This window comes from Littorina saxatilis, linkage group LG8, assembly GCF_037325665.1.
Source record: "Littorina saxatilis isolate snail1 linkage group LG8, US_GU_Lsax_2.0, whole genome shotgun sequence".
Taxonomy (NCBI): Eukaryota; Metazoa; Mollusca; class Gastropoda; order Littorinimorpha; family Littorinidae; genus Littorina; species Littorina saxatilis.
Genome location: NC_090252.1, coordinates 65,244,937 through 65,269,836, shown reverse-complemented (window position 1 = coordinate 65,269,836; position 24,900 = coordinate 65,244,937). Strand labels below are relative to the sequence as shown.

The following is a 24,900-nucleotide window of genomic DNA, read 5'->3' as shown; positions in this document are numbered from 1 at the left end:
GAAAGCACACAAGACCTTTTTTTTCTCTCTCAGAAAGATGCCTACAACCTGCCAGCCAAAACAACACACACCTCCGATCTCCACCCTTCAACACAAATAGTTTCCCACTCATTAATGCTGTCATAAAATCTGAGAACAGAAAACTTTAAATTCAGGCGCTGCCTGCTTTGCAGAATTGAATGGCTTAGATTTGTTTTTCTTCTCAAAGCAGGCCACCCTCAAATGCCCAACTTTTGGTTACAGTTTAACATCAAACTAATCTCAACAAGTTAAAATATTAACATGCCCCTGGCATTTACTTTCGGCAAATATGATCCTTAAATAATTTAACAACTGCCCCAGCAATTTTGTGTATCATTATCTTACAATTTACATGGACTCACTAATTAGTGATTTGTCCCCAAAATTCTGTGCTGTAAACAAAACTCAAACAAAGAATATGTGTTTTTGCATGTGGGGCTTTAGTATCCACTCTGCCTTTTTCTTTTAGTTTTTTGCAAACAGAGTAGAGCACAAAACCCCCACATGCAGACACACTGAACAAAACTCAACCCATCTTGTGGTTTAACAGCTGGGACTAACTTTTCCAGCGGGAATCGTTTTTCAGCCAGCAAAGTCTGTTCTTTCCTTTCACAGCGAAGATAACATCCTCACTTCAAATCATGGGGGTTGTGGGGCACAAAGAACAGCTGGTGAAGTCATATACACACAACAGAACAAGGAGTCCTCCAAATGAAATGGTCTTTGGTCCGCAGTAGACAATCACCTCAAGTTTGTATTTTTTCACACGATAGGTGATCACTATGTCGTCATTTTCCTCCTTTTCCTGATGCAAAAAATACTGTAGCGAAATCAGTGTTCCAAGCTTGACTGGCATTTGACAGCAATGTATCACGCCTGCAGAGTGTCACCAAGCCTCGAGGTTGAAGGAGCCATGTAGACCCACACAGCTCTAGGCAGCAAGCCAGGAGCTCTGAAGATAGTGTTCAACACGGCCTTGCAGAAATGCCATCACCTTCCTAACACGGGCGCCTGGCTGAAAGGGTAACTGACTTTGAATGTAACAGTTCCAATTCAGCACAGGTAAGATTGGCACTAATTAGTGTCCGTTAAGCTCCCTTTGTGAAATGTGGAGCCATAACTTGCTGCACAGTAATATTGATTATATTTGTTCATTTTGCTTTATAAAGCAGCTATACGCACACTTGCGCTCACACATTGAAGCATTCAAAAGTTTAACAGGCACACATCACACAACATTCAAGCACGCAAATCCACTACTCCCGCTATCTTCCACGCTGCATCATCATTTTCTCTGCCCTCTTTCTTTACACATTTCCAAGTTTCACTCACACTGCCACACATCACATTTACTTCTCAGTTTTTTTCAAACACACCGTAACAATTGCATTTACCAAAATGCACTCAAACCACAGTTACACATATACATTCAAACCACATTTACCCAAATGCACTTATTTACCTAAATGCATTTGACCTCATTTACTCAGTTGCACTCAAACTTCACCCACAACCTCAGTGTTTAACTGGCTCAGATATATCCCACACTCTTTCCACTCTGTGCAAGCAAGCGCGCGAGGAGCCGGCTGGATCCACAGCTACAACCAGGTGTTGGCTGAAAATGTCAGGAATACCGCCAAGCTCCAGGATCCAAGATCCGTGAAAATATACGTAGTCTCTTTTTCGTTTTGCGATTTCTTGCACACACGAAGCGACACAACACTAACGCTGGATGAAGTGCAAAGGAATCACTCATCCTCTTCTGGGTCTTGCTGTATTTGGTACTCCGCCACGTACAGAGATTTGTCTATCGTCTTGGGGATGGGCTTGATCTCCGTCACAAGTTCTTGTTCAATTTTGTGCAAGGCAAACCTGCAAGAGACAAAAGGTGGAAATGCTGCTTAGACAGTTACTTAGACAAAGATCCAAAAACATCATTCATTTGGTCATTAATCATTCCCTTGCGTCTTCCCTGCAAGCGGCTGAACATTTGTCAAGATAAGTTTTGTGTGATGAGTGTTTGTGCACTTAAAAGATCACTGACCGCTGGGTCGATATATCTGTCAACGTAACATTTTGTTTTGTCAATAATTAAACGTTCCAACAACATACCTTTCTTGTTTTTTTTATTCTTAGTTACTTAGACAGTTACTTTACCTGTGTGCATCTATGCACATCCATCCGGTTTGAATACACCTTCGTAACTATGAACAACAAAAGCTGAAACAATGCAGTTAACCGACATTTAATCTTCTAAATTCAAACCTGCTGGTCATAAAAAAATAAAACAAGAATTATGTGCCAAAGCTGGTTGTGCTTACAATAGTTTGTTTTTTTTGTGTTTTTTTTTACTGAATTTTACTTTTTAAAATTTAAACTGCAATAGATAAAAGGTGGAATTTCTGCTCAGGCAGTAACCTTACTTAAGTGCATTTATGAACATCGATCTATTTTGAATACACATTGTAACCCTGAAAATTTCAGAAGATAGGAGAAAATGTCGATCATGCAAAATCTGAAGCAGAACTGGATGATATCTCATCATTAATGGAGTACGATTCAGGCAATTACTGACTCTAAATGGTAATTCTTTGATCTCTTGTTTCAAATATTTGGATTTGATTTTTTTAAATGTACCGAATGCATCACAAATATAAGCCAACAAGCTGCTTTAGCTTACCATCATTTTATTTCACCTATTAAAAAACCCAGATACAATTCAATTTACTGACATTTCATCTTCTACATTCAAACTTCTGGTAATAAAACAAATAAGGTCCCAAAGCTGGTTAAGCTTATAATAGTTGTATTTAGTTACAAAAAGCAGATTGCATGGCAGTTTACTGATTTTCACTTTTTAAAATTCAAACTGCAATAGACAAAAGGTGGAATTTGACAGTTCCCTTGCTTGTGTGTATTTAAGCATTTAAGCACACCTATCTGTTTTGAGTACACCTTGTTGTGAGTACACCTTGTTGTGAGTACACCTTGTTTTGAGTACACCTTGTTGTGAGTACACCTTGTTGTGAGTACACCTTGTTTTGAGTACACCTTCGTAACTATGAAACTCCATTTCAGAAGATAGGAGAAAATATCGATCATGCATATTCTGAAGCAGAACTGGATGGTATTTCATCATTAATGGAGTATGATTCGCTGACTTTAAATGGTAATTCCTGTATCTACTCGTTTTGAATACTTGGATTGGATTTTTTTTTTAAATGTAACCAATGCATCACAAAATTATACCAACAAGCTGCTTTAGCTTAAAATCATTTTATTCTAGTTATTTCTACCTAAACAAAAGCTGATACATTGCAATTGACTGACATTTGACCTAAATTCAAACAAATAAAAAACACACGGGTGAAACTGATTAGAATTGAAAATAAGGAAAATGAGGCCGGGGTCCAGTGGCCGCCCAGGCCCTGGTGGGGTGCAGGGGCAACGCCCTGCTAGGGGCCCAGGGGGGGAAAGCCCCCCCGGAAGAAAACGAAAAACCAGGCTTTTAAGGGTAAAAGTAGGCCTCTCCTGGTATCTCAAACACACAAATTTGCACATTAAACAATGATAACAAATGCCAAGCTGTAGCCCGATAATTCGCGAAGTTTAGTGAAACAAAGACTAAGCGATGTCCGGTCACTGTGTTAGGGGAAATACGGATAGGATCACCCGAAAAAAAAGATTTAAACACAAAAAAAATTTTATGAAGATTTTTAAAATAAGGAATTTCTTATTTGACCAGTTTCACCCATGAAAAAAATGAATCAGCCAACAAAGCTGGTTAAGCTTACAATAGTAGGTTTTTTTTTAACAAGAAGAGCAAACGCTCGATCGAGTCACTTTCGCAGTTCTGAATATTATATGAGGCATCAGATGGACAGGAAGAAATTGCTATTCACAACACAATGCATACCTGAAGAATTCAAGACATACCTGTGACCTTGAAAAAGGTCAAAGGTCACCAAAGCAGACGTCAAAGTGTAGAGGTCACTGGGAGTCACGTTCACATAAAATTTGAGCCCGGTCACTTTTATAGTTTCCGAGAAAAGCCCAACGTTAAGTTGTGTGTTGCCGAACAGAAAAGGCTAGTTATCTCCCTTGTTTTTCTGATAACGTTCGTAAAAGGCTACAGATGTAAATACTTTGATGTAAAGAATAATCCTACAAAGTTTCAATCACATCTGATGAACTTTGTCAAAGATATAAAATGTCTAATTTTTCCTTTGACGCTGACCTGTGACCTTGAAAAAGGTCAAAGGTCAACGAAACCATCGTTAAAGTGTAGAGGTCATTGGAGGTCACGACTAAACAAAATATGAGCCGGATCGCTTTGATAGTTTCCGAGAAAAGTCCAACGTTAAGGTGGTGTCTACGGACGGCCGGCCGGACGGCCGGCCGGACGGACGGCCGGCCGGCCGGCCGGACAGACTAACACTGACCGATTACATAGAGTCACTTTTTCTCAAGTGACTCAATAAAAAGCAGACGCACAGCATTTTACTAATTTGTACTTTCCAAAATGTAAACATAGCGTGTTACCATATCAAGAAAACATGCATTCACTTTGAAAAAAATGTCCCTACTATCTCCCCTTGTTGAAACACAAAAGCCAGAAACTAATCCGTCATCGATTGTACAAATCCTACCCGTCACAATACATCTTTAGATTGACAGCCACGCCCGAAAGACACAAACCTCTACTTGTGTGTATGAAACTCCATTTCAGAACACAAACCTCTACTTGTGTGTATGAAACTCCATTTCAGAAGATAGGAGAAATTGTCGATCATGCATATTCTGAAGCAGAACTGGATAGTATTTCATCATTAATGGAGTATGATTCGCTGACTTTGAACACTTATTCTTTCGTCTCTGGTTGATTTTTTTCTTCAGCTATCTACCAAATGCATCATGCAATTAGGTCTACAAACTTGAGCTTACTGTTTCAATCCATCTGCAAAAAGCAGATTAATTCCTGTTTCCTGGCTTTAAACCTTCAGGAATTCTTCTTCTTCTTCGTTCATGGGCTTAAGACTCCCACGTTCACTTATGTTTTAAGCACGAGTGGATTTTGACGTGTATGACCGTTTTTACCCCGCCATTCAGGCAGCATACGCCGATTTCGGGGGAGGCATGCTGGGTATTTTCGTGTTTCTGTAATCCACCGAACTCTGACATGGTTTACAGGTTCTTTTCCGTGCGCACTTGATCTTGTGCTTGCGTGTACACATGAAGGGGGTTAAGTCACTAGCAGGTCTGCACATAAGTTGACCTGGGAGATCGGAAAAATCTCCACTCTTAACCCACCAGGCGGCAGCGACCGGGATTCGAACTTACGACCTCTCGATTAGGAGGACGACGTCTTACCACCACGCCACTGCGCCCGTCCTTCAGGAATTCAAACCTACTGGGGTTATCAAATAAGTTTGCTCCCTTCCCCCCTCATGAATGTAGTCCAACAAGCTGCTTGCCTTCTTTGTAGCCAGGACATTTGGACCCATACATAATATTAACCCCTTCACTGGCCAGCACGTACTAGATACGTGCCCAGCACGTACTAGATACGTGGTCATGTTTGGTTTGTCATACGCCCATAACTAAATGGGAGGTAACCACTGTCCAACTTCTTGTAGGGGTTTAAACACAGTTCTTTCCCATTGACCGTTCAGATAAGTTAGTACCACGTGGTAAAAACATTTTTAGAAGTTTTTTTCCGATCTATAAGATTCAAAATGGCGGCCGAAAGTCGGACATCAACTCGTAGACCCGTTTTCAAATTATACAGTGTTCTGGAAGCTCTACAAGAAGTGATTTATGGATTACCACACAGAAGAATACTGTTATTGGCTGTAATGTGAGTACCTGATGTTTGACACCAGTTTTAGCTGTGTTTTCTGCGGTTTTACGTGCTGCAGTGTGTGTGTGTGTGTGTGAAAGTTTGGAAACTGTAATTTTTGAAAACAAGAAGAGCAAACGCTCGATCAAGTCACTTTCGCAGTTCTGAATATTATATGAGGCATCAGATGGACAGGAAGAAATTGCTATTCACAACACAATGAGTCACGTTCACATAAAATTTGAGCCCGGTCACTTTTATAGTTTCCGAGAAAAGCCCAACGTTAAGTTGTGTGTTGCCGAACAGAAAAGGCTAGTTATCTCCCTTGTTTTTCTGATAACGTTCGTAAAAGGCTACAGATGTAAATACTTTGATGTAAAGAATAATCCTACAAAGTTTCAATCACATCCGATGAACTTTGTCAAAGATATAAAATGTCTAATTTTTCCTTTGACGCTGACCTGTGACCTTGAAAAAGGTCAAAGGTCAACGAAACCATCGTTAAAGTGTAGAGGTCATTGGAGGTCACGACTAAACAAAATATGAGCCCGATCGCTTTGATAGTTTCCGAGAAAAGTCCAACGTTAAGGTGGTGTCTACGGACGGCCGGCCGGCCGGACAGACTAACACTGACCGATTACATAGTCACTTTTTCTCAAGTGACTCAAAAATGGTCATTATATCGATTTTAACTATAACAATCACAAACAAAGTCCAATGATCATGTTATATGATAATAGCCAAGGGTGTAAGCAAACCACATGCCAAAGATCCAAGAGATATCTCAATAAATGATTGAGCAGTGAACAGATTAGTGAACCTTCCGAAGAAAGCAAAATTTGCCCTGGCCAAAGCAATACCAAAATGCTGTTATACTGTGGCAGTGAAGGGGTTAATGCAGGTCCAACTGACCGGTTACCCTGGGAGAGTAGGAACAACACTGGTCTAGCAATCTATTGTGTGAACCTCACCTGTCGTCATACGTGATGAGATTGATGGCCACACCCAGGTGACCATAGCGACCGGACCGACCAATCCTGTGCAGGTAGGTCTCGGCGTGCTTGGGGAAGTCAAAGTTGATCACCACGTTAACCGCTTGAATGTCAATACCTCTTGTGAACAAATCTGGTGACAAACACAAAGGCTTATTAGCAACAACGTCACTTACCAAGAAGTAACCTGGCTGCAGAAGTTACTGCACCAATCATCATGCAGGCTGCACAAATTACTGTAACAATGATCATGCAAACTACCACAGACCTGTCCAAGCTTTAAAATGGGATGAGCATCCGTCCAGTGAAAAGTGAGCCTTAACTACAGATAAGGCAAAAAAAAAAAAAAGGTCTGTTTACGGTAACATAGGCCAAAAAAATAGGGTCGGTAGGTCGGGATTTTTTTTCTTTTTTTTTCTCTCAAAAACCCCATATTTTTACGTTATTTTGCACAAAAAACCCCAAGATTTCCCCCCCCCCCCCCCCAAATGCCAAAAAAGTCTAGGGTCGCGCGAAAAAATAGGGTCGGTCGGGTTACCGTAAACAGACCTTTTTTTTTTTTTGGCCTAATCAACACTTCATACGTGTGTACCCACAACATGTTTCAACGGATTTGCACAAATCTCAAGATAGGCCCCAGGGCTTTTATTTGAAATCGATGTAAATCGTTAATTTGTCGTCATAAAAATGTCCTGTTTGCAGCATACAAGAAAGCAACGGGATGAGCACCAGCGGCTGAGAGATGAATAAACAGACCGCCCTGGACGAGCAATCATCTATACACACCATATCCGCGAAGCACCTATATTCCGCATCTTACCTGAGCAGACAAGGTTTCTGCAGAGCCCCTGGCGGAAGTCGTGAAAGACACGGTTGCGATGCTGCTGGTTCATCTTGGCGTGGATGTAGTAGCAGGAGTAGCCCAGCTCCGTGATCTTCTTGGCCAGCAGCTCCACACGCTGAGTTGAGTTGCAGAAAATGATGGACTGGTTGATCTGAAAGGGGAAACCATGGAGGTTGTGACAATAGCATAGACATCAGCGTATCCATTCTCAAGAAAGCTTTTTTTCACAGAATATTTTGAAGGGAAAACTTGTTAAAGTGGAAAGACAAAAGGAGTTCTTCAAAACTGCTGCAGTGGTCATGCTCAAGTAATCTTTAAAACTACCATTACACATCACTCAGAGTACTACTCATCATGGCAGGCTGGTCAAATGAAGTAGAAGAATGCTCTATCAGTGGAAACAATCTGCAACAAGAAGAGCAAACGCTCGATCGAGTCACTTTCGCAGTTCTGAATATTATATGAGGCATCAGATGGACAGGAAGAAATTGCTATTCACAACACAATGAGTCACGTTCACATAAAATTTGAGCCCGGTCACTTTTATAGTTTCCGAGAAAAGCCCAACGTTAAGTTGTGTGTTGCCGAACAGAAAAGGCTAGTTATCTCCCTTGTTTTTCTGATAACGTTCGTAAAAGGCTACAGATGTAAATACTTTGATGTAAAGAATAATCCTACAAAGTTTCAATCACATCCGATGAACTTTGTCAAAGATATAAAATGTCTAATTTTTCCTTTGACGCTGACCTGTGACCTTGAAAAAGGTCAAAGGTCAACGAAACCATCGTTAAAGTGTAGAGGTCATTGGAGGTCACGACTAAACAAAATATGAGCCCGATCGCTTTGATAGTTTCCGAGAAAAGTTTGTCAAAGATATAAAATGTCTAATTTTTCCTTTGACGCTGACCTGTGACCTTGAAAAAGGTCAAAGGTCAACGAAACCATCGTTAAAGTGTAGAGGTCATTGGAGGTCACGACTAAACAAAATATGAGCCCGATCGCTTTGATAGTTTCCGAGAAAAGTCCAACGTTAAGGTGGTGTCTACGGACGGCCGGCCGGACGGCCGGCCGGACAGACTAACACTGACCGATTACATAGTCACTTTTTCTCAAGTGACTCAAAAACAACAAATCAACAGCTAGGTCCGACTGGCTGTCGGTCTTGCTTTCGGTTCCTTGAGATTCCACATGTGGATGTGCGAAATTACCTTTTTAATGTGGTCACTGTAAATGCTTTGAGGACAATATAAATGATCAGTCTGAGAATGGAGTGTAACAATTACCGTATAGTTCATTCAGACCTAAAAGATTCCGCCCTTTGAAAGACAGAATACCCTAGTTCTCGCCCTGTGCTAGTTACCTGTAGCTTGGAGAAGAGTGTGTTGAGACAGTGGACTTTTTGTTTCTCCTGCACAAAGGCGTAGTACTGTGTGACTCCCTTCAGGGTCAGCTCTTCCATCAAGTTGATCTCGTAGGGGTCCTTCAGGTGTTTCCTCTGTACACACAACAAGCATACTTTACGAAACCAATGCATGTATCAAGCAATCACTTTTCTACATTTCTGGACTTGCAAAGACTCACGACTCAAAATTTTACTGTCCTTATAAAAACAAGGAAAATTGCCATGCAGTATCGGGAGGTTACAGACATTTACTAAAAACACTAAAACAAACAAACAAGGCCTGTTGCAACTTCGGTGTGCTAAAAAAACAGCCTATTTTCAAGGACAGCAGGCAGAAATCTACCCAAAACTGCTGTCCAAATCCTCCCTAACCCCGTAGCACAATAATAATGCAGTTTTGTTCTCAGGCCTCAGCCCCTGGCACATTCTTTTTTGATCCAATTCATTGTTCTGGCTGGACAACCATCATATTGTTTTGATATGAAGGAGGTCTTCTGACAGAACTCTTTTCTTTAGTCAGGAAATTTAGACCTACGCCTATTTTACCCAGTTCCAGCCAACTTATCGTCTTCAGGGCCTGGAAACAACACCGATAGTGTTTCACAATCCTTCAGCTATGGGAGGGGAGGGGCAGGTGTTCAGAGACAATAGACAATGAAACATGCTAGGTGCTGGTGTTCAGAGACAATAGACAATGAAACATGCTAGGTGCTCACCATGAACTGTTCCACAGTGAGAGGGAAGGTAGCGGAGTAGAGCAGAATCTGTCGCTGGGGAGGCAGGTGGGCGATGATGCTGTCTAGCATGCCCTTGAAGTCTTGTGACAGCAGCTTGTCAGCCTGCAACACACAATGAAAGTTCACTACACTGGGAACCCTACTTCTAAGACCTAAAAAAGAAGAGAAGTCTTAAAATAGGGACAAATTTACAGAGGTTATGAACAAAAAATCTGTCCCATAGATGTAGAACAGTAAAAAAAAATAGGGTGGGTCGGGGAACCGTCAATTCTGAATTTTTGCTTTTTTAAAAAAGAACAGAAATTTTGTTGTGTATGGAAGCAGGAGACAAAACTGATACCTCATCGAGCACAAGGATGTTGCAGCTGTCGGTCTTGACCAGGTTCTTGTTCATCAGGTCCAGGATGCGGCCAGGCGTGGCGATGATCACGTGCACTGCAACACACAACACAGTTCAACCAATGACCAACACAGTAGCACAGTGGTTAAGGTCAACTTTGCATGTGGAAGGTTCAGGGTTCTAATCTCGGCCAGGCCTGGTGGTTAGAGAAGATTTGTCCTGACCTCCTAGCTCAACGTATGATGTGCAGACCTGCTAGTGTCTTATTCCCCTTCGTGTGTACACACAACATGAGACCCAAGTACACACGAACAAGATCCTGTCATCCATGTCAGAGTTCCGTAGATTTTAGAAACATGAAAATACTGAGCATGCATCAACCGATATCGGAGCATGACTGCGCTAATTGAATAGCCGTACATGAGTGTACATGGGAGTTGCAGCCCACTGATAAAGACGAAAGAGATAGCTTTATGTGCATTTCTTAAAAGGGCAAGTGGTTTGTGAGTTTGCTTTTTCAGGTGGTGTTAAGTATATGTGCAAATGGACTAGTCTTGTGTGTGTGTGTGTACCGAGTACATTTTCTATATAACCATTGGACTCCATTTCAGAAGATAGGAGAAAGTGTCAATCATACATATTCTGAAGCAGAACTGGATGATTTTCATCATTAATGGAGTATGATTAACCCAATGTGAATGCTAATTCATTACTCTTCATCTCTATTTTTGAAACAAGGTACCTAGATGCATGGATCACTAAGACCTGCTAACCAATGTCAAGAAGAGGAAGCTGAGATGGTATGGACACATTAAACTAACATACAGGCTTTGCAAGACCATCTGCCAGGACGTGAGTGGGAAAAGAAGACAGGGAAGACAGAGAAAAGATGAGTACACTAACATACAGGCTCTCCAAGACCCTCTTCCAGGATGTGCGTGGGAAGAGAAGACAGGGAAGACAAAGGAAATGATGGACAGACAATATTGCAGAGTGGACCAGGAAAAACTTTTCCGCAGACTACCAACAGCCAACAGAGGTGGAGACAGCTGGTGCACCGATTGACATTGCAGTGCCCCTAGGACCCTGTCGGTTTATGTGACCAGATAGTGCGCAGCAAGCAGCTAATGCACGCGTAAGTGAACATGTCTTGTGTGTGTGATCAGTATGTCGATTGACATTGCAGTGCCCCTAGCAGGGGTCGACACTAACTTATTTGGCCTGGGGCCACACTGGCCCCAGAGATGGAAATTGCTGGGGCGGAAAAGAAAAATCTGGGGCCCACTCTTATTCATGCTAAGTATATATATATCAGAATCCCCACTTTTTTCAAGTGGTTCTGCGCCATAAGATCTGCACGGGCGGGCAATGCATTGTCTGTTTTTCTTCGTCGTACTGAAGCCAGAAAAAATCTTTCAACCATTTGACATTGAAATTACGACAGCGCTTCGCGCTTTTGGCTGCATCGGTCTCCTTTTTATATTTAGTCAAGTTTTGACTAAATATTTTAACATCGAGGGGGAATCGAAACGAGGGTCGTGGTGTATGTGCGTATGTGTGTGCGTGCGTGCGTGCGTGTGTGTGTGTGTGTGTGTAGAGCGATTCAGACTAAACTACTGGACCGATCTTTATGAAATTTGACATGAGAGTTCCTGGGTATGAAATCCCCGAACGTTTTTTTCATTTTTTGGATAAATGTCTTTGATGACGTCATATCCGGCTTTTCGTGAAAGTTGAGGCGGCACTGTCACGCCCTCATTTTTCAACCAAATTGGTTGAAATTTTGGTCAAGTACTCTTCAACGAAGCCCGGACTTCGGTATTGCATTTCAGCTTGGTGCCTTACAAATTAATTAATGACTTTGGTCATTAAAAATCTGAAAATTGTAAAAAAAAAATAAAAATTTATAAAACGATCCAAATTTACGTTTATCTTATTCTCCATCATTTGCTGATTCCAAAAACATATAAATATGTTATATTCGGATTAAAAACAAGCTCTGAAAATTAAATATATAAAAATTATTATCAAATTTTTTTTTCGAAATCAATTTAAAAACACTTTCATCTTATTCCTTGTCCGTTCCTGATTCCAAAAATATATAGATATGATATGTTTGGATTAAAAACACGCTCAGAAAGTTAAAACAAAGAGAGGTACAGAAAAGCGTGCTATCCTTCTCAGCGCAACGAATACCCCGCTCTTCTTGTCAATTCCACGTGCACTGCCTTTGCCACGGGCGGTGGAGTGACGATGCTACGAGTATACGGTCTTGCTGCGTTGCGTTGCGTTGCGTTCAGTTTCATTCTGTGAGTTCGACAGCTACTTGACTAAATATTGTATTTTCGCCTTACGCGACTTGTTTTTGTTTTTCACCAACCTGTTCTTCATTTCCATGTCTTTTTACACCAGGGATGTGTCGCCACATTTTGCGTTTGGCATTTGAAGGCGATACTTATCTCTCGCGCTAAAGAGCACAATCTGGGAGTTATTTCCCTTGCGGCATTGTCCTTGGACGATTTCAATGGTTTTTTTCTTGACTGCGGCATTGATCGTAACGCAAATTTCAGTGACGACTTTGACTGGCGATTTTTAGTGATTGCCTCTGCCAGGGTTCCTGCAGGGCAGAGCTGATACAATTCAAGGAGTTTTCAAGGACATTTCCAGGACCAAATAAATGCTTTTCAAGGACATGATTTTCCCCAAATTAATGCGGTTCTCCGCGTCTGCAAACTATTAGTCATTCCGTAGTTGTTTCCCTTGCTAACTTCCGGGAAGGAAAGCAACTACGGGTGACTAATAATAGTTCGTCTGCTTTCGTTTTCACTCGATCTTTTATTCTCCCAAAATGTGTGTACTGTATTTGACGAAAAAAAAGGGGGTTACATTTTTTTTTAAATAAGACAAGCTGCTGACGAAATGTATAGGCAACAATTTGGAAAAATCAAGTACTTTTCAATGACTATTTAACAAAACTCTATTTTCAAGCACTTTTCAAGGCCTGGAAAAGGTTTTCCAATTTTCAAGGAGTTTTCCAGGGTTCAAGGACTCTGTACGAACCCTGCTCTGGCATTAGATTTTTTGGTTTGTCATTGTTGGAATTTATCCTGGGGCGGAGTGGGCCCCAAGCTTCAGCAATGTTTGGGGCGGAACACAAAACTCTGGGGCGTTCCGCCCCCCGCCCCCGCTAGTGTCGAACCCTGCCCTAGGACCCTGTCGGTTTATGTGACCAGATAGTGCGCAGCAAGCAGCTAATGTACGCGTAAGTGAACATGTCTTGTGTGTGTGATCAGTATGTCGATTGACATTGCAGTGCCCCTAGGAGCCTGTTGGATTATGTGACCAGATAGTGCGAAGCAAGCAGCTAATGCATGCTTAAGTGAACATGTCTTGTGTGTGTGCTCAGTACATGTTCTACATAAACATGGAACTCCATTTCAGAAGATAGGAGAAAGTGTCAATCATACATATTCTGAAGCAGAACTGGATGATTTTCATCATTAATGGAGTACGATTAACCCAATGTGAATGCTAGTTCGATCTCTATTTTTGAAACAATGTACCTAGATGCATGGATCACCAAGAACCTGCTAACCAATGTCAAGAAGAGGAAGCCGAGATGGTATGGACACATTACACTAACATACAGGCTTTGCAAGACATCTGCCAGGACGTGCGTGGGAAAAGAAGACAGGGAAGACAGAGAAAAGATGGACAGACAATATTGCAGAGGGGACCAGTAAAAACTTTGCCTCAAAAACGCCTGTCCACAGCCGACAAGAGGTGGAGTCAGCTGGTGCACTAATCATCATTGCACATTGCAGTGCCCCTACGCCCTGTCAGTTCTTGTGACCATTAAGCGCGAATTAAGGACCTAATGCATGAGTAAGTGGACATGTCTTGTGTGAGTGCTCAGTATGTGATCCACATAGCCATGGGACTCCATTTCAGAAGATAGGAGAAAGTGTCAATCATACATATTCTGAAGCAGAACTGGATGATTTTCATCATTAATGGAGTACGATTAACCCAATGTGAATGCTAATTCGTTATCTCTATTTTTGAAACAATGTACCTAAATGCATGGATCACCAAGACCTGCTAACCACCGTCAAGAAGAGGAAGCTGAGATGGTATGGTCACATTACACTAACATACAGGCTTTGCAAGACCATCTGCCAGGACGTGCATGGGAAGAGAAGACAGGGAAGACAGAGAAAAGATGGACAGACAATATTGCAGAGGGGACCAGTAAAAACTTTGCCTCAAAAACGCCTGTCCACAGCCGACAAGAGGTGGAGTCAGCTGGTGCACTAATCATCATTGCAGTGCCCCTACGCCCTGTCAGTTCTTGTGACCATTAAGCACGAATTAAGGACCTAATGCATGAGTAAGTGGACATGTCAGTATGTGTTCCACATAGCCATGGGACTCCATTTCAGAAGATAGGAGAAAGTGTCAATCATACATATTCTGAAGCAGAACTGGATGATTTTCATCATTAATGGAGTACGATTAACCCAATGTGAATGCTAATTTGTTATCTCTATTTTTGAAACAATGTCCCTAAATGCATGGATCACCAAGACCTGCTAACCACCGTCAAGAAGAGGAAGCTGAGATGGTATGGTCACATTACACTAACATACAGGCTTTGCAAGACCATCTGCCAGGACGTGCATGGGAAGAGAAGACAGGGAAGACAGAGGAACAGATAGACCAAAAATATTGCAGAGTGGACCAGGAAAAACTTTGCGGCAGACGACTGCCCTCAGCGAACAAAAGTGGAGTCAGCTGGTAGAGCGATCGTATTGCAGCGCCCCTATGACCCTGTCTGTTCATGTGACCAGTAAGCGGGAAGTGAAAACTTAATAAGTGGACAGGTCTTGTGTGAGTGCTCAGTACCTGTTCTACATAGCTACGGAACTCCATTTCAGAAGATAGGAGAAAGTGTCAATCATACATATTCTGAAGCAGAACTGGATGATTATCATCATTAATGGAGTATGATTTTCCGAATTTAAATGGAAAATTTCCTAGATAAATTTTCATTTAATTAATATACTTACCCGAATCACATTAGCATTGAGTCACCTGAGATGCTTATCACTGAAAAACGCTTACCCGGCTAAAATTTTTAAAGGGAAGCAACCCATCACCAAAACGAAAGTGAAAGTAGCTTTGGTAATGGGCCAGCACACTGGGAGTTACCTCCCATACGGGAGTGTGCCACGTCACTTCCTCTAGGAACACGTGCCTATCTCATACGGTCTTAGAAAAACTTAAAACCATACGCGGGGCAGGTGGGAGGGAATACAGTATGTGATTCGGGTAAGTATATTAATTAAATGAAAATTTATCTAGGAAATTTTCCATTAAATAACATATTCTTACTCCGAATCACATTAGCAGATAACATCAACAAGGCGGTGGGCTAGAAATGAATCAAAACTCACCATCAAGTTCTGGACAGGAACTGGCCTGCTGCTATGAGCACTGGAAGGCCTCTGAAGCCATCCTGTCGAAGAGCCGAGACGTCCCGAAGATAAAAGTTTAAGAAAACATCTTCAGAACGCCAAAACGTAGTTGTCAGCACCTCCTCTAGACATCTGGAGCGCAGTACTGCCAGAGAGGATGCCCACGCCCTCATATCATGGGCTCGGGCCGAGTCAAGTGGCAAGGAGGGCATGACCCCCCCCCCCTCTTTGTGCGACTCCACTCATAAGCTTGCTTAATGAGCGAGGACACCCACCAGGCCAACGATACCTTCGACAAACCTTACTCGCGCCTAGAAAAGGGCGAGATAAACAGCAACTTCTGAGAACTAGACCGAAACAGCTGAGTCCGGGCTAAGTACAGACAAAGAGCCCTCACAGGGCAATTGACCAAATCAAGGTCATCCGGGGCCAAACGCGCTGATCAGAGCCTTGACTCTAACCAGCGGAGAGGCCTGCCCCGGAGACTGAATCTTGGCCAGGAAATCGGGCCGGAAACGCAAAGATGCGAAACCGTCCGACTCAAAGGAGATATCTCCAGGCTGACCCAACAGGGCGTGGACCTCGCCACCCCGTTGGGCCGTTGCCAACAAAAGAAGAACCAGCGCTTAGCGAGTGACATTGAACAGAATGGCCTCGCTCAAAGGCTCAAAATCCGCAGAACATAGGAATTCCAGGATTAAAAACAAGTCCCACTTGGGAGCGGGCAAACGAGCTTTAGCTTCCCTAAGAGCAGCCCCTTTAATGACTGCAGCTATAACGCCCCCGACTCGAACAGACCGACCGATCTGCTAAAGAGTCACCGAGATAGCGAAGCGCCGGAACCTCAACGAGAAGCCTGAGGCGCCCTGCGAAGACATGAAAGAGAGGCGGTTGGCGACCTGAATAGAGCGCGAAGCCACCGACCTCACCCCTGTAGCTGAACACCAGGCAGCCCATGCCTTCCAGTGGGAAGCATAAACTGACGAGGTGGACGCTCTATGCGAGCGAGCCACCAAGTCCAGACGGATGGAAACCATCAGGAGAGGCAAAGTGGAGCGAATCTGAGCTTGGAGCTTGTCCACCCTTCTCTGAGAAGGCTGGACAGTCCACGCGACCGTGTCGAAAGACATCCCCAGATAAGTGAATGTCTGTGACGGGGTCAGCTCCGGATTTGCCCGGTTGATCGAGAACCCCAACAAGTTGGATTCTCAAAGAACCATTAGGGTATCCTGCGAACAGCCGCTCTGGGACTGGATCATGATGAATCAGTCGTCCAGATAAGCCCGCAGGCGGATACCCTAGGACCTCACCAGTGCACAGAACTGTCTCACCACCATGGTGAAAATCCATGGTGCGAGGGACAGCCCGAAAGGGAGTGCGCAAAACTGGTAGATCTGATCTCCCCACCGGAAACAAAGCCAATTCCGGTCGGCCGGATGCATAAGAATGAAAGTATGCGTCCTTGAGATCGATCAAGGTCACCCAGTCTCCTGGGCAGAGAGAGTCTCGGACCGAGGCTGGCGTCTCCATCTTGACTTTTATCTCACTCAAGAAAGTGTTGAGGAGAGATAAATCCAAAACGGGACGCCATCCTCCTGACGCTTAGGGAACGGCGAAAAGACGTCCTTAAATCCCAGGGAGCTATGGACCCGAACTCTCTCCACCGCGCCCTTCTGCTGCAGAGAGGCAAATTCCGACTGCAAGGCGGAACGTGCTTCCTGCGAGAAGAGGGGCTTGAACCGCGGCGGCACTCGGGTAAGAGGCGCCTTTTCCTCCCGCCAGAGCAGGCGGAAGCCCGATCTCACCACTCCCACAATCCATTGGCTGTCAACTACCGACATCCAACGAGAAAGCGCACGGGAGGGGCCTCCCGCCATCACCAAGGTGGAAGGCGGGAGGTGGGTGAGATCGTGAGCGCATCATTGGGGGTGTGGCTTACTCCCAGAGCCGCCACACCCCCTCCCCGATGCCGTCCTCTTCTTCCCGCCACGAGCGACCGGCAGAGCCTGCCGCTTCTGAGCTGGCTTGAGATTCGACAATGTCTGAGCCTGCTTTTGTTTAGAAGGCTTAGACTGTTTCACCCCCTGCAGAGTGAAGTCGAGGAACTGACTGTCCTTGTTCGACTGAATCTCCTTCTGTCTGGCAACCATTGCCAGAGAACAGAAGCGAGATTCCTCTGAGACAGGGGAGACTCTCCAGGTCTCCCTAGTAGCCAGCTCCGTGAACTGGGACTGCGAGAGGAAGAGATCCCTCCTACAGAGGACCGCTTGGGAGAACTGTAGGGAGGAAAGACGCAATTGCTCCTCCTTGACCTTGGCCAAGGTGGTCAAAAGGGCAGAGACATCGTCCGCATATTGTTCTTCACTGAGAGTGAAAGGAACCAGCGAATCGATCGATGACCGAGACAGAGTTCGAACAAGAGTCTCTGCAACGGAGGACAGTTCGATCTGCCGACGTCCAACCTCCTCAGCAGAGAGGAGGAAGCCTCAGAAACCGGCAGAACCGGATCATACTTGATCGGTTTAGCCAGAAGAGGCAGCAATTCCTGGAGAACCGGAAGGGTAGCCCTAGGGAGTGCAAAAGACACCAGCCAGCTCTGACTCTGAGTGGACAAGCTAAGCTTCCTATTGCCCGTAGGCACAAAGGAAGAGGCTTGAGAAGCCGACGCCACCCACTGCTGAGCTGATACCGGAACTGGACCAAAAGGAAGCAGTAACGGAACAGGCACTGGCCGAATACCACTCCCCGCATGTGCTGGACGAACCAGCGAATGCAAAAGTTGGTAAGCCACTGACGGAGACTCGGCGAACCGGAAGGAAGAAACATCCTCCTGTGCCGGCCGGAAGTCCGCCATGGCCGAAGGAACGAACGGAGCGGAAGAGTCCGCAGCCACCACCCCTTCGGGGAAAAAACGAGACGCTACTTCCACCGCGATGTCAAGAACAGACTTGAGCTTCGACGGAAACACGCCCCGAGACTCCTCGTTGACCCCTGATGGAGCATCAGAATAGTCACACATGGAGCCATGACCAAAACCACAGTTCCGGAAGCAGAAGCATGCCCTGGCAAACCGGAAACCGGAAATGCCTGTGCACGAACATCATCCTGCAACCCAGAACCTTGTGAAGGTAAGGGTAGGCAGGACGACCATCCGTAAAAAACCCGGAGCTGGATGAGCTGACGTCACTCCCTCATCCGAGTGGAGTGATGCCTGCTCAAGCCTAGGCACTAAAAGGCCGGAAGGCGTACGCTGGAATCCACCCTCTGGTATCCGGAAGGAAGCACCAGAAGAGGAAGCAGCATGTCCGGCCGAAACCGGAAGTGTAGCCGACGAAACCGCGGAATGCGGAATTGAAGACTGCCCTGGTTGACTTCGAGATCCGGAAGGACCGGAAAATCAGTGAATACTCCATACTGACGCAGCCGCCGTAGCGTGCCTGCGTGGACGGATCATCACTTCTGGCGAGTGCCAGTAGTGTAGCCGACAGAACCGCGCAATGCGGAAGCGAAGGCTGCACTGAAACCAAAAACACCAGTTCCGGAAGCAGAAGCATGCCCTGGCAAACCGGAAACCGGAAATGCCTGTATATGAACATCATCCTGCAGCCCAGAACCTTGTGAAGGTAAAGGGTAGGCAGGACGACCATCCGCAAAAACCGGAGCTGGATGAGCTGACGTCACTCCCCCATCAGAGTGGAGTGATGCCTGCTCAAGCCTAGGCACTAACTGGCCGGAAGGCGTACGCTGGAATCCACCCACTGGTATCCGGAAGGAAGCACCAGAAGAGGAAGCAGCGTGTCCGGCCGAAGCCGGAAGTGTAGCCGTCGAAACCGCGCAATGCGGAAGTGAAGGCTGCACTGGTTGACTTCGTGATCCGGAAGGACCGGAAGTCAGTGAATACTCCATCCTGCCGCGACCGCCTTAGCGTGCCGGAGCGGACGGATCATCACTTCCGGCAAGTGCCGGAAATGCGGCAGCCGAAACCGACTGCCGCAGCTGTTCGATCAAATCCGGGGCCTCGTAGGTTATCGCCGGAAATGAAAGATCAGCATGGTATCGGTCGTGACCCGATGCGAAAGAGCTGTCTCCCGAGAGAGAACGTCCAGGCGCCTCACGAGGGCTATCGGACCAGCTCTGCTTACCAGCCGCAGCTGAAGAGGGAGGACGCTGCTCCAAACCGGAAAAGGACGGCAAAGACACGGAAGCCAACTCCCGGACGTCACTGCCAGATGCCGGAAACGCCAAACAACTGGCGACGGAACGCTGGAACTCTGCTTGCACCAAGCTGCGGATTCCCGGAACCAGTGTCTAAAACAGAAAGGAACCAACGCACCCTGCACAGGTGCTAACAACGAGGACGAAGTCTCCGTAGTAGAGAACCGGAGCAGACGTAACCATAGCGCTAGGCGCCACAAAAGATAGCAGAAGTAGTAACAGCGCTAGGCGCCGAAAAAGGTACAGACAACAAATAGTTACGTTCTTGGTCTGTACAAGTAAAACTGCTAAAGAAGAAGCCTAAGGCTTAAAATTTCCCCATGGGGTCTGACTTGCCACAGCGGTTGTCTGAATCAGACATGCTGTCAAATCCATGTAAACAACACGAAAACATTTTACCGAACGTAAGTCTAAACGACTGAAAACTCAGTAAACAAGAAGAGCAAACGCTCGATCGAGTCACTTTCGCAGTTCTGAATATTATATGAGGCATCAGATGGACAGGAAGAAATTGCTATTCACAACACAATGAGTCACGTTCACATAAAATTTGAGCCCGGTCACTTTTATAGTTTCCGAGAAAAGCCCAACGTTAAGTTGTGTGTTGCCGAACAGAAAAGGCTAGTTATCTCCCTTGTTTTTCTGATAACATTCGTAAAAGGCTACAGATGTAAATACTTTGATGTAAAGAATAATCCTACAAAGTTTCAATCACATCCGATGAACTTTGTCAAAGATATAAAATGTCTAATTTTTCCTTTGACGCTGACCTGTGACCTTGAAAAAGGTCAAAGGTCAACGAAACCATCGTTAAAGTGTAGAGGTCATTGGAGGTCACGACTAAACAAAATATGAGCCCGATCGCTTTGATAGTTTCCGAGAAAAGTCCAACGTTAAGCCTTTCGCTTCCGACCGCGCATTTAAGCGCGGTCGGACCCTCACAGCAGTCGGACGCCCTGTTACTCAGGGGAAACAACCGAGAGTCCGCAGTTGCCTCGTTTTCGATAGCCAAGATGTCTGCCTCCATGTGGGTGCTGTTTTGAGTGAATTCGATTGATTTTGACGGATTTTATTGCGTTTTTCTGGACATCTTTGGTTCGATTCTCTAACATGGCGAATCGGCGCTATACTGTTGAGGAAGCTGTTCGTATTTTGATGGATATTCCCGGCAATGGAGATGAAAGTGAAGATGAAAATGTGGTGGGAGGCGAGGGAGACATTGTTCAAAATGAAAGGGAAATTGAAAGTGACGAAAGTGAGAGTGATAATGATGATTTTGTACAACCATCCACGTCGCGTGGAAGGGGGCGTGGCAGAAGGGGACAAGGCAGGGGTGGGACAGGTAGGAAAAGAACCGACACAGTTGATAATTCTTGTCAGGAAGATCCAACATTTCCTCGTGAGTATTCTATATACATAGATGTTTCTTTCCTCTACTGTTGTCCTAACAGTTTTTATGCAATCTCAATTCAACACACCCTATTTTTAGAAATATCGTCAAAAATCTCATATTATGACTAACCTGTTGCAAAAACAAAAAAAATGAATAAGGCATATCTCAAAACTAAAATCATTCAACTATGCTGACAAAAGGCCAATAAAAATGTCTACATTAGTTTTGACTGGATATTTTTAATATTTACAAGCATAAAATAGCATTTTGTCTATATTTTCACTAATAAACTGAATAAATTGGATTATCCGCCCCTTGCGTAAAACATTGTCTGCCCCTTTTGAGTAATTTGTGGTATTATTGGAATCTCCAATCATATACCTACACATACATATATGTTTCTTTCCCCTACTGTTATCCTAACAGTTTTTATGCACTCTCAAATCAAAACACTCTTTTTTTACCAATATCCTCAAATAGTTCCGGAAGTCAAGGGGTTAAGGTGGTGTCTACGGACGGCCGGCCAGCCGGCCGGCCGGACAGACTAACACTGACCGATTACATAGAGTCACTTTTTCTCAAGTGACTCAAAAACACACACTTTCGCGTCAACAAAATACGATAGCTACACTTGCCCAACAAAAACAGAGGCACGTAAAGCTACAAACAAAGTCACACGAGCTAGAAAACTAACTCACACCACAAAATGGCGACACACAACAAAATGGCGAAACACGCAAGTAACTGACACACAAGTCAACGACGCGTGACAACGCGAAAAAATTTACTGACACGTAAGTCTAAACGACTGAACACAGTACACACACACTCTTTCGCGTCAACAAAATACTATAGCTACACTTGCCCAACACAGAAAGGGGCACGCAGAGCTACGAGCAAAGTCATACGAGCTAGCTAACTAACTCACACAACAAAATGGCTAAACACGCAAGTCACTGACACACAAGTCCGCAAAAAACGGACAACGTACAGTAACGAAAACAGCGCAAACAACCAACAACAAACGGGAACGAGCTCACCAAACTGTAGGCAAGGCGAGCAGAAAAGCTGGGTAACGTGGCCGGCGGGTGTCACTCAAACACACAAGGTCGGCCACAGAGCGTCAAAAAGTGAACCGTCCTCTCCGAGGTGAAAAGAACGTATGAGATAGGCACGTGTTCCTAGAGGAAGTGACGTGGCACACTCCCGTATGGGAGGTAACTCCCAGTGTGCTGGCCCATTACCAAAGCTACTTTCACTTTCGTTTTGGTGATGGGTTGCTTCCCTTTAAAAATTTTAGCCGGGTAAGCGTTTTTCAGTGATAAGCATCTCAGGTGACTCAATGCTAATGTGATTCGGAGTAAGAATATGTTATTTAATGCTAATTTGTTCACATGTACTCTTAAAACAATGTACCAGGGATCGCGCATGGATTTTTCAAATTGCGTACGGCTTTCGCAACAGATAGACCAAAAATATTGCAATGTCGACCAAAAAACTCGTAAAGCAGAACCGATTTTGCGTCACACTATAACACAGTTAAATCATGTCAAAAGCGCGCATTTCTCTCACCTATTTCCGGTGCTCACATCGGCTCTGGAATTCGCGGCAAGCCCTTTCTACAACGTCCGCACTTTGGCTCACGGCCGGTCCCTCCATGGCGATACGCATCAGAGTGTCAACTCCCGCATCACCGAGAGCACGTCACCTCATTTTGTTTGATCCTAAACAGACTTTAGATTTGAACTCGCGCGCTTGTGCTATGTTTGATCCAGAACAGACTAGAGATTCTAAACTCGCGCGCGTGTGCTATAGTCTGATTCAGTATTGGGATGTGCTGCTGAGCATGCCGTTTTGAATAGAAGCTGTTTTGCGTACGCGTTACGCACAAGCGCCGGGAAAATGCGTGGGCGGGTTTTAAAACGCGTCAAATACGCAAAAAACATGCGTTAACGCGATCCCTGATGTACCCATGCATGGATCACTATGGAGACATGCTTAACCACTGTCAACAAAGAGGAAGCTGAGATGGTGAGGACTCATTACAAGAAACAAACGGCTCTCCAAGACCATCTCACAAGACTTGCGTGGGAAGAGGGGACAGGGAAGACAAAGAAGATGGACAGACAATATTGCACAGTGGACCAGGAAAAACTCTGTCAATCCAGACGACTGCCCACAACCGACGGAGATGGAGACAGCTGGTGCAGCGCTCGTCCTTGCAGTGTCCCTAACACCCTGGCGGGTTACACGACAACATTAAGCAGTAAGTTGGCACCTATTGCGCGTGCAAGTCGACTGGTCTTGCATGTGTGTTTGTGTGCTCAGTATATGTTCTACAAAAGGATGGGACTCCATTTCAGAAGATAGGAGAAAGTGTCAATCATACATATTCTGAAGCAGAACTGGATGATATCTCATCATTAATGGAGTACGGTTTACCCAATTTGAATGCTAATTCTTTCATAACCTTTGAAACAATGTACTTTATGCAAGGATCACTAAGAAGACCTGCTAACCACTGTCAAAAAAAGGAAGCTGAGATGGTGGGGACCCATTAATATGATTACAACAGACGGGCTCTCCAAGACCAGCCCCCAGGATGTGCCAGAGAAGAGACATGGAATACAACAAACAAAATGGGACAGACAATCCAGTGGAACCCCCCCCCCCCCCCCCCCCCCCCCCCTTTTAAGACCTCCAAGAAAATTGGTCTTAAAAAGGAGGTAGTTTTAAAAAGGGAGTAATTTTACAGAGGTTATGAACAGAAAGGCTTGAGAAATCAAGGTCTTAAAAAGGAGGGAGCCTAAAAAGTTTTTTTTTACTGTATTGCAAAGTGGACCAGAAAAACTTTCCGCAGATTTCTGCCCACAGCCAACAGAGGTGGAGACAGCCCGTGCAGCGATTGTCATTGCAGTGCCCCTACGACTCTGTCCTTTACATACCCAATAAGCGGGAATTAGCACCTTCATGCACGTGTAAGCAGACATGTCTTGTGTGTGCGTGTGCTCAGTACCTGTTCTACATAAACATGGAACTCCATTTCAGAAGATAGGAGAAAGTGTCAATCATACATATTCTGAAGCAGAACTGGATGATATCTCATCATCAATGGAGTATGATGAACCAACTTTGAATGCCGACTCTTGCATGTCTGTTTTTGAAACAATGTTCCTAATGCACCGTAAATTTCGGTCAGCCAATGGTGATCATGCATGTGTGACCAGTCACAGGTAATCTACTTAAAATAAATCCTTGAAAAGGAAAAGACCTCCATCAACACTCAAGCAACCACTTTGGACAGAGTGTTTAAGTATGTGGCACTAGTCCAACTTCTGCAAAATTAAAGAGAACCACAACTTCTGCCAACACTTCACACCACGCTCCTTCAGCAGATAACAGTAACCATAGTCAGCCAAGATAATGTTTGTGATCACTATCAGATCTGATCAATTGTTTAGTCACTAAACAACCACCTGGTCAGTTCACAGGAACCCCCCTTTTAAGACCCTTTTTCCAGATTTTTGTTCGTTTGCTTAACACCCAGCCGACCATGAAGGGCCATATCAGGGCGGTGCTGCTTTGACATATAACGTGCGCCACACACAAGACAGAAGTCGCAGCACAGGCTTCATGTCTC

General features: G+C 44.6%; 1 protein-coding gene across 1 annotated transcript in view; it reads right to left on the bottom strand.

The window, feature by feature from the left end:
• Positions 1–319: 319 nt before the first annotated feature.
• LOC138974152 (ATP-dependent RNA helicase me31b-like) overlaps positions 320–24,900 on the bottom strand; it is a 29,036-nt gene continuing 4,455 nt past the window's right edge. The window contains exons 6-11 of the mRNA XM_070346847.1: positions 10,176–10,270; positions 9,815–9,937; positions 9,057–9,191; positions 7,673–7,847; positions 6,832–6,985; positions 320–1,893 (exon numbers count right to left, since the gene is read on the bottom strand). Of these exons, the coding sequence (XP_070202948.1) occupies positions 1,770–1,893; positions 6,832–6,985; positions 7,673–7,847; positions 9,057–9,191; positions 9,815–9,937; positions 10,176–10,270 (806 nt within the window). The 3' untranslated portion in view covers positions 320–1,769. The remainder of the gene's footprint in view (positions 1,894–6,831; positions 6,986–7,672; positions 7,848–9,056; positions 9,192–9,814; positions 9,938–10,175; positions 10,271–24,900) is intronic.